The sequence below is a fragment of the Phoenix dactylifera genome, chromosome 1 (assembly GCF_009389715.1).
Source record: "Phoenix dactylifera cultivar Barhee BC4 chromosome 1, palm_55x_up_171113_PBpolish2nd_filt_p, whole genome shotgun sequence".
In the NCBI taxonomy this organism is placed as follows: Eukaryota; Viridiplantae; Streptophyta; class Magnoliopsida; order Arecales; family Arecaceae; genus Phoenix; species Phoenix dactylifera.
This window is the reverse complement of record NC_052392.1, coordinates 38,231,761-38,245,847: the sequence shown is the minus strand read 5'-3', so window position 1 is coordinate 38,245,847 and position 14,087 is coordinate 38,231,761. Positions and strand designations below refer to the sequence as shown.

The 14,087-nt window shown below is 37.3% G+C and overlaps 1 protein-coding gene across 1 annotated transcript; it reads right to left on the bottom strand.

Annotated features, from left to right (window-relative positions):
- Positions 1-8,264: 8,264 nt before the first annotated feature.
- On the bottom strand, positions 8,265-14,040 carry LOC103716612 (amino acid permease 4-like). The gene is made up of 6 exons (XM_008804679.4): positions 13,866-14,040; positions 10,999-11,232; positions 10,265-10,358; positions 9,784-10,144; positions 9,301-9,522; positions 8,265-8,871 (listed from the first exon to the last, which is right to left on the bottom strand). Exons 1-6 carry the CDS (start codon positions 13,951-13,953, stop codon positions 8,440-8,442), a joined length of 1,431 nt encoding a protein of 476 aa, XP_008802901.2. The 5' UTR covers positions 13,954-14,040; the 3' UTR covers positions 8,265-8,439.
- Positions 14,041-14,087: the final 47 nt, after the last annotated feature.

Genomic DNA, 14,087 nt, shown 5'->3' with positions numbered 1-14,087 from the left:
CAGGATTGGATATAAGTGCTCATCCTTGTCATAAACAATGAGAAGAAAAAAATCAAATGAAAAGAAAAGAAAGAGGGTGGTTGTGCATTTCCGTTCGTATGCTGAACTTTTCTCACTTTACTTGCTTTTGTGGCAATGACGTACACTCAAAAGAAATTTAAAATAAAAGCTATGAGAACCTAAACCTGTTATAATATGAGAACTGAAAAAACAAAACAAAGCTCAATTCAATGCCCTGCCAAATTTGGGACCGGATCTCCAGTCCCTTAAGGAGCTAGGCACCCACTACTAGGATAGCAATTTGAAGTAAATATGTTGTGTTTGCGTGCAACGCATGCACAAAGTTGTCTCGGAGACAAAGAAACTTGTGCACAGACTGATCTATGACTCCCACCTTTTGCTAGTGGACCCTTTATCAAAGGGAACTTAATGCGCATCCTGATCATGCTCAAATCCCACATCCTACCTAAAGTGGCACCATGACAACATCCATGATAATACCTTGGAAAAGCACCTGAAATATTTCTAATAGCTTGCCAAAGAACACACAAAATAATGTCCTCATTGCAAATAATATATAGAGGTATATATAAAGGAGCCAATGCTAGATGGAAAAGAGCCTAATCTAAAGACTTGGAAGAGTGATGGAAGCATCAATATCAAGTGCTAGTCTAGCGAGGCAGCAAATATCATGTATGGATAAACTTAGCTGTTTTCGCATGGCTGGCAATGAGTACAGGTTCAAAAAATCACCCCTCTTGTCACCCTTTACCTCATGGTGCAATCTACGTAGGACTCACCTTCTGCTACAGTTTAGTCCACCAACTTCTTTATTCCAAGCTTGTTTGCTAGCGAAAATGAGCCCTCTGAAAAGTTCTCTGTTCTTTATGAAACGTATCGAAGGGACTGCTTTAATAACTTTGCTGGAATTACTTTGTGCGCCCAAAGTTTCCGACAACCTTCTGTGGTTGGATTCTTTGGTAAGCCGGAGCCTAATGGTAGTGGAACACATCATTTCATTGTGCATCAATTAGTGCCATTAGGGCTTCTGAAACCACAACATTCACATGAACCAGAAGATAGCTACGTCACCAACTCTGTGTGACAAATCATGCGGGCGAATGTTTATTCCCACATCGGTTGAGTATATTTTGGATACTTATACAAGATTAAGAAACTCAAATAATATCTTCTTACTAGCCATTTCAGATGAAGTCTTAATTGTTAGAATATGCAGCAGTAGGAGAATTCATTCCAATCTCCACTCAATTCTGCGAGGGATGCCACAATTGGATCTCCAAATTAATTGACCTCTTTTTTAGGACCAGACGAAAACTCATTCAGCTGACCTACTAAGTCTCAAGTGAGAACTTTGGTCTAGAGTTTCAAAACCAGACGCCACAATAAAGCCATTCCTTCCGGTGCAACTGCTTCTCTTTAACAAAGTGGTTGTTGCCTCAGTGTTTCATATTGAACGAGATGTCTTTCTGGATGAGGGATGCTAACAGTTTCAGTTGCACATGTGGATTGGATGTGGAAGCAGGCAGTATGGGTCGGCAATATATATATATCTTTAACATCTCGCACAAGAAATCTCTTCTTTCTTATCATCTTTATCTTTTGAAAACTTTTGGCCTTGTGACCGGGAGGGACCAAACTATGGTCCCGTGGACAATCACATGTTCCCCCATGTGTATCTTGGTTGGTCGCCGTAATATGTGGACAAAAAAAAAAAAAAGAGAGAAAGAAAGGAAGAAACCTGTAACAATCCAGGACCTCATCCAAAATGGCTAGACGGAAGGCATTATTTAGGTTCCTTGATCCTGTATAAGTATCCAAGATTTACCCAGCGAATAACCGATGTATGACTAAACACACGCCCGCACGGATCCTCACATACTCCCCTCGTTCAAGTCCTGACATCCTCGTCAAGCTAAGGGTTCATATCTATTCAAATCTAATCACAAACACCATGATTGGCTCGTGGTCAGCCCCACTGGATCCATGCTGCAGTGTCCCCTAGTCCACATAGGTTATGGGCCGGGTCCGCTCTGATACCATTTGTAACAATCCAGTACCTCATCCAAAATGGTTAGCCGGAAGGTATTATTTGGGTTCCTTGATCCTGTAAAAGTACCCAAGATCTATCCAGCGAATAACCGATGTGGGACTAAACATACGCCCGCATGGGCCGTCACAAAACCCCAGCCAGATTTTTGGGTGCGGGCTTTCCATCTTGGCTGCAAATCGTAATTGCCGAAATTAGGCAGATTTTTAGGTGCCGAACGTCTGTACATGCAGGATGGCAAGTGCTGACTTTCCATTTTGGTTGTGCGTCGTAATTGCCGAAATTAACCAGATTTTTGGATGTGGAACGTTTGTCTGTGCGGGATGTTCCATGTTTTTGGCCAAATATCATCCTTATGATGATTATTTTATTATAAATAATTTTTGTGGCATGATTATATATTTAAAACTTTTGCGATGCCATTTAGCATTTCCAACCTATTTATAAAGGTATGATTTATGAAAAATATGAAATATTTTACGAGCTCTTATATAGCTGTAACCGTCTCTAAAAATGGATCTGCTAACGGGTTAAAGTTGGTAACGAATATGAACTATAAAATCTTGTCGATTATGAAGATATCTCTGTCACAGGTTATAGTGACCATAACGTGAAAATCTATGAGCATTGTTTTGATTAAAAGTATAGATAAATGGCAAATATTTGACGATTATGGATATTTTAAAAAGCACCTTCAACTTTATGAAATTATATGATTTGTGCATACATGATTGGTTTGCTACGACAATTTGTTATTATGTTTATGAAAGTTTTATTTTACAGTATAATTTTACTTTCTAAATGATGCATTGAATCATGTAAAAATTTATGTTTGATCCGATAAGGTAGTGTATGTTTACTTACTAAGGCGCAAAGCTCATTTGTCTCTTTATATTTTTTTTTTGTTTCAGATAATTAAGGTTGATAGAAGCAGAGAATAATAAACGAATGAATGATGAAAGAATAAAGCTTGAAGCATAGTTGCAAGCTAGTAATAAGTGTAGTTCTGACTATAAAATTTAGTTATGTAGTCGAAAAAATTTAAATATTGAATTTAGATGCTCCTGCCTCTTTTTGTTTAGCAAATGATATTAGATTTTTTTTTTTATCATGCTATATGAAGTGTTATCATGGGCATTATGTTATTGTGAGCAATTCTCTACGGTAGCACGACTATGTCATGCTCTCGGATCTAGAGAGTGACACTTAGTGGTATCTTCCTTTCTTTGTGTTATTGTGGACAATTTTTTTAGCCTGACGAGGATGTTAGAGCTTAAACGGAAGAAGTATATGAGCATCCGTGTGGGCGTGTGTTTAGTTCCACATTGGTTATTCACTTGGTAGATCTTAGGTACTTATACAGGATCAAAAAACTTTAATAATACCTTCCAGCTAGCCATTTTAGATGAGATCCTGGATTGTTACACCATTTTTTGGAAAAGAAAAGGAAGAGACAGAAAGAGAGAGATGTCAACAACAAGATATTGGACCTATCGATTGCACTGCTGATGTAGTTATACATCTGCATGGCTTTGTTATGAGGATGGAAAAGGGTGTGGAGCATTTCAACATTGTAACAACCCAAGGAATCATTCAAAATGGCCAGCCGAAAGATATTTTTTTAGTCTTCTAATTAGTTTTGTATAAGTACTTAAGATCTTCACGACGAATAACTAATGTGGGATTAAACACATGCCCGCACGAATCCTCACAAACATATCCAGCACAGTGACGTATTAGAGGAGCACATATCCTCTACGGTCCTTTGTAATGCATGCACGGTGTTGTACAGTGCTGTGTAGTCATAGATAGCCACCATCAAGAGATCAGCAGCCATCATACAAGATAGTCTATGAGCATATGCTGTGTCATACACGATGCTTGTAGTTTGCTGGTCATCCATCTCTTGGTAGCAGCCATCCCAGGATGTACCACACTCTATGGTGCGAATTCTAATTGTTATTTAAGTGGGTGTTGGCAGTTTGACTCAAACAGACACAAGTTAGCTTGGTTTAGCAAAATTTAGGTCAGGGTGGCCTTGCATGATTGGATGCGATTTGGGTGTGGTTCCACAAGGTCTTTTGCCATCTAAGAAGGTCTCGCATGCATGGGTATGGGTTTGGATTTTGGAGAAGGACAAATTATGGCAAACAAGTACCAAACCTTCCTGTGCAACATGAAAAGGAAGGGTAAAACACAAATAAATGGCACTGGGAGGTTGAATTGACTTCCCTGTGGATGTTTCCTTTGAAGGTGAAATGTTGGACGGGAACCAATTTCGGACGCATAATATTATTGAAAAAAAAAATCTTAGACCATTATGAGCCCAAGCCAATGCAATTAGATATATTGAATTATACTAAGCTTAAACACAATTGTCTTTGGACATTTCCTCTCTTTTTTTTTTCTATTTTTCCCCCATCGTACCTCCTTCCTTAGGGAGATTTTATAGTCATTATTAGTTTTCATTGTCTCTCACCTCTACTTCAAACTTTTGCTGGCGATCAAAAGAATCCTACATCAATTTCACCATGTTTCAAAGGTTTTCATTTTCAGTGACAGATCAGTATTATTAGTATACTGCACCCACCATTATGGTGTTTTTTTTTTAACTTTAATATATTGATTGAGATTTTCAATTGTTTAAGTGTTTTAAAAACTTTTAATAAATAAATACTAAACTAATTTTAATAGTACTTTTATGCTGGATCTGGTATGATTGGATCCCATGCAGATGTGGGCCATATTCACATAGACACCAGTTTTTATTTTTGACTCTTTTAATCTGGGTTATATGTTTAAGTCAAATGTTTCCAATACGACAATAGGATATGATTTGTAGCGAATGTCACGCCCCCGCCTCTGCGAGGCACGTGAGGCACCTAGTGCCCACGTGGGGGCCACATGAGGGGGGAACACGGGGCTCCCCTGCCAGATATTATCCGATTCTGGAGCTTCACGCAAGCGTCCTTCACCCCTCCCCGGTTTTGTTTTCCTTCCAAAATGCGTCTGCAGGATTTGGAGTCACCCGCCTCATATGCCCAGGCTCTGGAACAAGTCTTTCCGATGTGGGACTATTGGGCTTCACACCCTTCCCACCATCGGACAAGAGCCGTCCTCGGCTCTGATACCAAATGTCACGCTTCCGCCTCTGCGAGGCACGTGAGGCACCTAGTGCCCACGTGGGGGCCACATGAGGGGGGAACACGAGGCTCCCTTGCCAGATATTGTCTGGTTCTGGGGCTTCACGCAAGCGTCCTTCACCCCTCCCCGGTTTTGTTTTCCACCCAAAACGCGTCTGCAGGATTTGGAGACATCCGCCTCATATGCCCAGGCTCTGGAACGAGTCTTTCCGATATGGGCTCTCGAACTAAGCAAGGGTTTTTTCTTCTTCACAATTGAGGCCATGATTTCAACTAATAAATTTGTTTCTAGTTGATACCATTGTAAACTACAACCCTCTTGTACTCTTGTTGTGTTTGTCCAGAAACAAAAGAATTTCTTTTCTTTTTCCTTCCTCTGATGTGTTCAAGTTTTCAAATTACGCCAATTCATAGCTCTCCATACTTGGAACCCTATAGGCTCGTTTGGTTCGCGGAAAGCATTTTTCCTCATAGGAATATAATTTCTGGGAAGCAGATTCCTAGAAAGAGGATGTCTGCAAAAGTACTTTTGGCATGTTTGGTTGACCATAGAAAAGTGACAGATTTTCAGAGTGCTTATGTTTAGTTGACCATCCATTTTCCAGAAAAAGCTATGTATAATTCCTATTATACCCATAATAAAAATTAGATCTTTAATACTTTGGATCAAATAAGGATCCTTGATTTGATGCTGATGGGCCTTTTTGGAAAAATATAAAAATGTTTTGATTCTCGGATCATGGAAAAGTAACTTTTTCATGTTTCTTATGGGAAAGACTTTCCATGAAACGTGGGAATCATATTCCCACGGGAATACAACTTTTTCGTCTCTCTTTTTTGAAAATTCCAACCAAACAAGACGCATCTCTTTACTTTTCCGTTGACCACACTTTTTTCCGTTCTTTTCCTGCAAACCAAACAAGCCCTATAGTTTTGTAATAATATTTTTTTTCAACATTTATTTATGTTTAATTTTAGAAATTGAAAGAGGAGATGATGGAAGGGATTCAACTGGGGCTTAGGAATCATGGAGCTGCACAAGAGATAATGATCATGTTTCTATGGGGCCGCTTAGTTTGGTCCTTCAAATGGATTGCTTAATGGAGTAAAATCCATGTTCTTTAGGTGGAACATCAAGTTTGAGTAGGTTTTCTAAGCGTCCTTCTCCTTGTAGCCTTGGTTAATAAGTAGGGGTGCTTATGAGGTCCTTTGTGATGTTTCTTTAGCCATATATGACAAATTTACATCCCTTAAAGTTTAAAAGTCTTAGATTACCTCAAAGATCTCTGGATCAGTCGCTGTCACCATGTCATTCTTAGTAGAGTAGAAGTATTCATCTTATGCATTAAATTTGGTAAGTACTCCTGGAATAACTTTAATTTGCTACAACTCATGCTTTCTTATTGAGTAATTCTGTAAATTGGCAACCACATTGCATATGCTCTATGTTGCTTGATGAAAATATGTTTGTTGGTTTTGTTGCTTGTAACGCAAGGCTGTTTTCATTTATGCTGAATGAGTAGGCATTTCCACTAGCTAAAGAATTATTTTTCTTTACTATTGGATCAACAAATATTTCATTGGATATATACATTCATTGAAAAGAAAGAAGTCAGACCCTAGTTTATAATTACAATTATCAATGAAGACTGAATTAAGAACCATCTGATATCCGAACTTTAGCAATTGTTACAAAACCAAATAAACATGTAAGCATGCAGATATTTCTCCTGCATCTGCAATCACTGGAAAATTTCTTTGGAAACAATGTTCCATAGTTCTGCTGTAGCCAATGCCCAAGGGAACATCTATCATCACAAATATTATATGTCTGTAAACTATGTTTGATCTTTTTCCTTCACTTTACCTAGACATAATTTATCTCAGCAAAATTATGACCATCATCATACAACCTAATATATGGATCTTGCATGCCCTATATATTCACAGTCATCGTTGGCATGTGCTCATTTTGAATATTTTACGCCATTCACAATTCACAGCTTTTCTATACTTCAAAACAGATATCATCCTCTCTCTCTCTCTCTCTCTCTCTCTCTCTCTCTCTCTCTATCTCTATCTATTTTAGATTTTATGTGTTTTTATTTTTGAACAAAGAAAAAAAGAGTGTAGGATATGTTTTTTGATCTCCATTTGGAGCTTTCAAGTAATGGACTACTTATTTCAGATGCATTTTCTCAAGAGTCTATTTAGAAGGATCCAAACTCACTTTAAAGGTACTGCATGATTGTAATGCAGCTTCTAGTTGAAAGCACTCTCTGTGTCTTTGAAAGCCTTTCCTCAAATATGATCTCTTGGTGTACTTGATTATGATTTTTCTGTATCGTAAAGCTGCACTGTGACTGCTAATACTTTCACACTGGAGAAAACGGAAAAGAAATGAAATTTTTTTCATCTCTTTCTTTTAATACCTTTTAGTTGTTGGAACCCCTGCATGTACCTGCAGACCTCTCTATGAATGTTTTAGTTTTGCAGTGAATATGGCCTTTCATACAATTGCTAAGTAGCATCTAATGTATCGTCTAAGATACAGTGCAATATAAACCTTATAAAACCATAGGGATCTTTCTGGTTGGCACAGCTGCAAAAGTTTAAACTAAGAAAACGTATTGCCAAATATTCGATATCATAAGAGATTGTTAGCCTTGTTGTAGTGTGCCATGAACATCCCTTTATGCCGTCTGTTTGGTCGTGGACACCAGCACATCCATCACCTCCATTGCCAGTTCCATTGCTTCCACCACCACCACCACTCACTCAATCAGTCCCACATCAAGAAATAACAAACATTTGCTGCCATTTGGTCGGTACTAGTCTTAGAATTAGTGTAGCCAACTTTTCCTTTTTAATCTCCTTTGAGATCACTAGCATGCTATACTGTGTTCTTTGGTTTAAAAAAATATAGAAAGATCAGAAAAACAGGGTTCTGCACATGCTTTAACATGCTATTAAAAATTAAGAGCTTCAGATCAAATAGGCATTCTAGTTTGAAGAAATTGTGGCATCATATCTAAAAGTGAATTAATCAACAAAGATGAATAATATGAACTTTAAATAAGGGCAACTTCATAGGAACTTATCGAATGTTTGAACCATAAACAGCAGTAAAGCAACAGCTTAGCTTTAGCAATGACCAACTAAATGACACGACTTTAACTCCACTTCACAACCATGTGATAGATTGTCGTGGGTAAGCAGTCTATTGAATTATAGTTCAATTTTGAAGAGTTCGACATGATTGAGATGCTGAATGATGTCTGCGATTGATCCAATGATGGCAACTACGGTAACAAGCAGACTGAGTATGCTTATGATCTGCAACATTACCCACTTTAGCTGTCCCCTCTTGATTTTCGCTTGGCTTATATACATTGACACAGGATAATATACCGTCAATGGCCAGAATCCCAGAGAACCAAGCAAGCTTACAACTGCATTAAAGAATGGCACCAGCATTGCTACCACTGTTGTAAAAACTACCATGAGTGTTCGCAGGAGAAGTTTGCAGAGTGTGAATTTTAGAGTTACTGATTTGGTAAAAGGCACTCCTATTGTGTAATCCCTGTGAAAGAAGCCTACATTGGGCCATCTTGTAGCTAGCCACTGCTCATAGAAGGCGAAGAATGGTTGTGCAAATATCTGAAACAAGATAAGATAATCATATGTCAAGTTTAGGGCCTAAGTTCTCAACTAGGGATGGTGAATTTGAGGAACTTGAAGAAAATATCAGCATTATTTGAATATACATGGTATACCTAAACCTTCTGAGCTCTTTTAATTTGGCAAGGTCAGCACATTGCTGCATTCTTTACAAAATAATTTATATGTATATCTTGCACTAATGAGTCTCTTTTGCAATAATGTGGGTTATTTTATTATTTCTGTTGTCATTTGTTCCTAGGGGGATCTAAAGTTTCTAATGCGACCAAATATTCCCAGTCCTTTCTCATGACTTTCATATTATGCCCCTCCATCATTTTATTTTATTTTTTTAATACGCATCTGTCTACATGCACAAATATATCAAAAAACATACATACATATATATGCATTATGTGTATAAGATACCTGATATGCTCCAACAAGATGGATGAGGACAGCAACATTTGCAATGTCGATAAGCCAGAATGGTTCATAAAATCCGGTAAGAATGTTCCCAGGTGCATCATTTCCAAAGGCTGCATATCCCACACAACCGAGGGAGATGTAGAACAATGTAGTTGCTCCAATGCCATATGCACTTGCTTTATTGATCGTTTTGTTTTCAGGTGGTGGTGCTCTCAGAGTATCCTTGGAACCATACAGTCATTAGTGATTTGGTTGAGTAGATAAATAGTCATATATGCATGCAATTCTTAGTATGAGAGTAGTCTAAAACAAGTACATTTATAATATATTTAGAATGATAAGTTATTCTAGGGGACAATTTGAAAATAATATTAAGATTGAATTAGAGAAGGGATTTGTTTTATCTAAGCAGACCATAGAACAACATAAAATGATTCAGATATAAGCATACTGTGCAACATAGATAAAGATTACATTTGTTACCTCGATCTCTATTAGAAGCATGGCAAAAGTGTATGCAAAAGCAATGTTGCCAAGTGCTTGAAAAGAACGCCAAATCTTTGTAGATAATGTGATATGTCCACTCCCTATCTCAACTCCAAATAAAGTTCCTCTGATCTCAGGGTGGGAAGAAAACTCCAACGAGCACAAGCATAACCCAGTAAAGGAGTATGCAACCGACATTGCTGCTGCAATGTATGAAACAAACGAAATCTTCTCTAAATTTGGGAGTTGAGATAATACAATTTCCATTATACCAAAGATTACAGCATATAAGGTTCCAGAAACTTCGCATTTAGCATCGTGACCCTTCTCATGGAAGCAACCTGATCGCTTAATGGCCCTTACACAAAGTTAGACCAAATAGTTAGAGGGTAAACTTCTACTAAGACTAAGATATAAATATGAAATGAATTGAAATGAAGCACTGGCAAATGAAAACTACATGAAGAAAATCGCTCACATCATACTCATAGCACCAGTGATTGTATATCCCACCATAGTTCCCCATAGTATAGCATACTGGGTGATTCCGCATATTAATACATCTTTCTCACCTGAAAAAGAAACCGGATACAACAATACAACTATAATTTGGTACTGTGTTTTTGTTTCAATAGTTATTTAGAATTTATTATTAGTTGATGAAATTAAATCTACACATGGTCATTATTGATTATGATGTACCTGTATGTATGGACTGAGTGAAATGTTTGCTTATTTACACCCATGATAACAAGTTCATTTTCACTCTGGACATTCAGTAATGTGTTGCTACTCGGATCATTCAGTAAATTGCCCCTAATTATTTGAGTTACTCTGGTTATTAATGAATACCAAATATCTTCTATGGACATGCATGAGATGCTTGTTGTTTTTTTTTAATGTTTGTAGTAATATTTATTGTTTGAATTGTTTGACCTTAATGACTTATCATTGCTTATCGTTTTTCTGCATGATATTAAATGCTTTTCATCTTTCTCAATTTAATTTTTTTTGGAAAATTTTCTGTGACTCCTTACAGTCTTTGTTCTAGCCAAATTTTCCTGAAACTGAGCATGCATTTTCTATCACTCAGAAAGATTCATTAAACAGTTGTTAGGAAATAGATGCTCAAGTATTATAGATGAGTTTTAGGTCAAAATCAAGAAATTTTTTTTTCCATATGGGCTATAAATTCCAAGTCAGAATGCTAACCTCGAAATGCTTTTATCACATTCATATATGTGTAGTTTCGTCTTCCACTGATTGGGTCAGGAGATCGGTAACAGTCTGCTAGGAGAATGGCAGTGTAATAGGTAACGAATGCAAAGAAAACTAGAACAAAGGGACCCAATACCCAGCCTAGTTGAGCAAGACTCCATGGCAGTGTCAGTACACCAGATCCCACAAGTGCTGTAATTACATGTGCTGTAGCTGTCCACACATCCCCTACATGGTCAAGTCAAAACAAGTAAAAATGATTAGTGTGCTATTAATAAAAGAGACATGATTGCGAAAAAGAAAAAAAACACATTGCAAAATCTCATAAATTTGTACTTATTTTGATAAGTGGTTCTTTACTTGTTTGTATTTTTTCCATAAAATGAAAACCTTGCAATATTTCTTTAAGTCCAGCCAAGTGAAGCCTTAAAACTTGCTTAATCTGATGTTTATCTAAAAGTTATTTTGCAAGTAGTAATTCCAGGTTCTGAATGTAAGCAGTCACCTTCTGTGAAGCTTCTCCCTAGAAAGTGGGTTAAACTGGATAAGTAGAGATTTTTGGATCAAACACATGCACATGAACATGCATGTGCATGCAGACACACACAGAGACACACATGCACATGCATACCCATGCACATGCACACATGCATGCATGCACACAATTTTCAAACTTAGGGAAGGGCTAGTATTTTATGCCACTGCGTACAGACGACAAGATCTTAATTGGAGACAATCCTAGGAGGAGAAAAGTAATGGTGGCAGGTGTTATGCGTCTCAGGGATGGTGAAACATCAGCATTTTCACTCCTAATACATCTGGCATCTAGGACATTCTAGTAAGGCATCAAAAGCCTTCTTGGCCTGAAGGAAACTTGAATTGCCTTGATCAGACTGGAGGTCAGAGATGTGGTTGGAGTCTTTTCATTATTGTTTCTACTCTGACATTTTTCTTTTACTGTTTTTCTTTTTTTCGTACCTCATCGAACTGAATGATGCTTGCATGCAAATTTTTAAGAATTAATTTTCGGAGTTTTTAAGTAGAGAAATGCCTTATGCATATTGTATTGTTAACTAGATCTATTAAGTTGTAAAGTGATGAATTACACAATTTAGAGAATGCTAAGAAAAATTTGGGCATGCAATTTGTGATGTGATTGAATTGGATGACTCAAAACAAGTTTTTCAAGGGAAAAAGGTTTGAAATGAAAGACTCTAGCTACATCCTGCTAAAATTGCATGAACTGAATGGATTGTTCGAACAATTTGAAGTAAAACTAAGTGTCAGTACTTGGTAAAATTCATATTGTTATTAGTTATTATTTTCATCCCTTTGAAGGAAAACTCTGCTCTGTAAGTGTTAAGCTATTCCATCTTCTTCAGTGGACAATGGACAATTGAAATCCCAGGGTAGTATAAGAAACTGATTGCTCTGTAACACAAATGTTGGTGCAGGATGAAGGCTCTGATTGTTGGCTGAATAGGAACTATCGAGGGAATGTTGGGATAACAGGAGCACATAATATTGAGACCTCTGAAGGAGGAATGGTAGTTTCAGTCTTTTACTTTGTGATGCTTCTGTGCTCTTGCTTGTTGTGTCCCTATCTATGCAGTGTTTTATCCTTCCAGACAAAGCTTGTTACGTTTCTGTTAGGCTTTTCTATCCATCCTTGACTGTATTTATATAATCAGTTGCAGGGTTGTTGCTTTTGTTCATGTCATCTTTAATAATGCCATGTTATAATTAATTAAACGTCTTGTGGGGGCTTCCATCTTTGCCAAAGAAAGACTAACATTGTGTTGAATGATCAAAAATCTCTTTTAACTTTCCATGTGTTGTCAGTTTGTTAATATGAAAATGTTGTGAAGCCACCTATAATAAGTTGATCTCGAACTGATCTCCAAAGATTTCACAACACTGCTTGAGTGTCAGCTTGGTTACAATTATCGGAAATCAGGAATGCCTAATGGATGGCCAGGGGTGTGAAAGCCCATGATAAAAATAGTATGATCATCTTATGCATGCATAAATACACAACCAATCATTATTCCATGGTGTGTTTCTCACATTCGATTTGTTAGTGAGTTTAGCTGCAGACAGGTGCATTTTGAAGGGGAAAAAGATACCTAAGAAAAATTCTACAATGAAGGAAGATGGCGCTAAATGAAGGTCTAAAATTAAAATGTAGACATCATCATCTTTTAATCTATATCGAAATAATGCCCATTTTCTCATAAATATTATCTATACTCTCCTAGCTAGCATCAGTAGAAATGAAGTGCTTGATTTAGCAAAGACAGCATACGAAATCTTTTAAATAAAGGTGCACTTCAAAATGGTAACACTTGTTATCTCATGATTAGATTATGGTTATAACCATCAAGCCTTGTGCAGACTATTTTAGTTGTTACATAATTCCCAAGTAGGAATACTTGGCCAAAAGGAACAAAACTTATAGGCTTTCATGCTTTCATGTAATAATCAGTTACCTTTGGTGCTTCAGCTAGATGCATTGAGCCATTCATACATGCAGAGGCTAAAGTAACCTTTCCTCTTCATTACAAAACCAAAAAAAAAAATAAAAATAAAAAACAGAGAAAGGAGAAGAACAAGATTTCCATTCTTTTTGTGTGTGTGTGTGTGTGGAATTTTCCATGCTTTTCAATTGCTTTTTCTTTATGCATAGTAAAGAAATGATGGCGGGTCCTCTAAACATTTGCATTATGCACCAATGATTTGAAAAATAAAGAGGAAAGTGAACTAGCATCAGCACTTCAAAAGGTGGACACCCACCAAAAAAATTATATTTTTAGCACCTCTATTATGAAAATTTTAAAGGTGTTTAAGGCCAAGTAGACTACCTGTTCTAATGCGGTCATCATCTCCACCCTGCTGCATCTCCATCTTTGTGTGCACTTGAGAATGAGAGAGTTGAGGGGAAGATGACATCTAATAAAAAGCCATCTCCACCCTCTCTTATCCTGCAAGGCAGCGGCAGGCGCGGCCGTCATTTGTTGACTATTCACAGGCAGGGAGTGACACTTGTCAGCTTAGAGATTTCGATCCTCGAGAGAATAAATGCG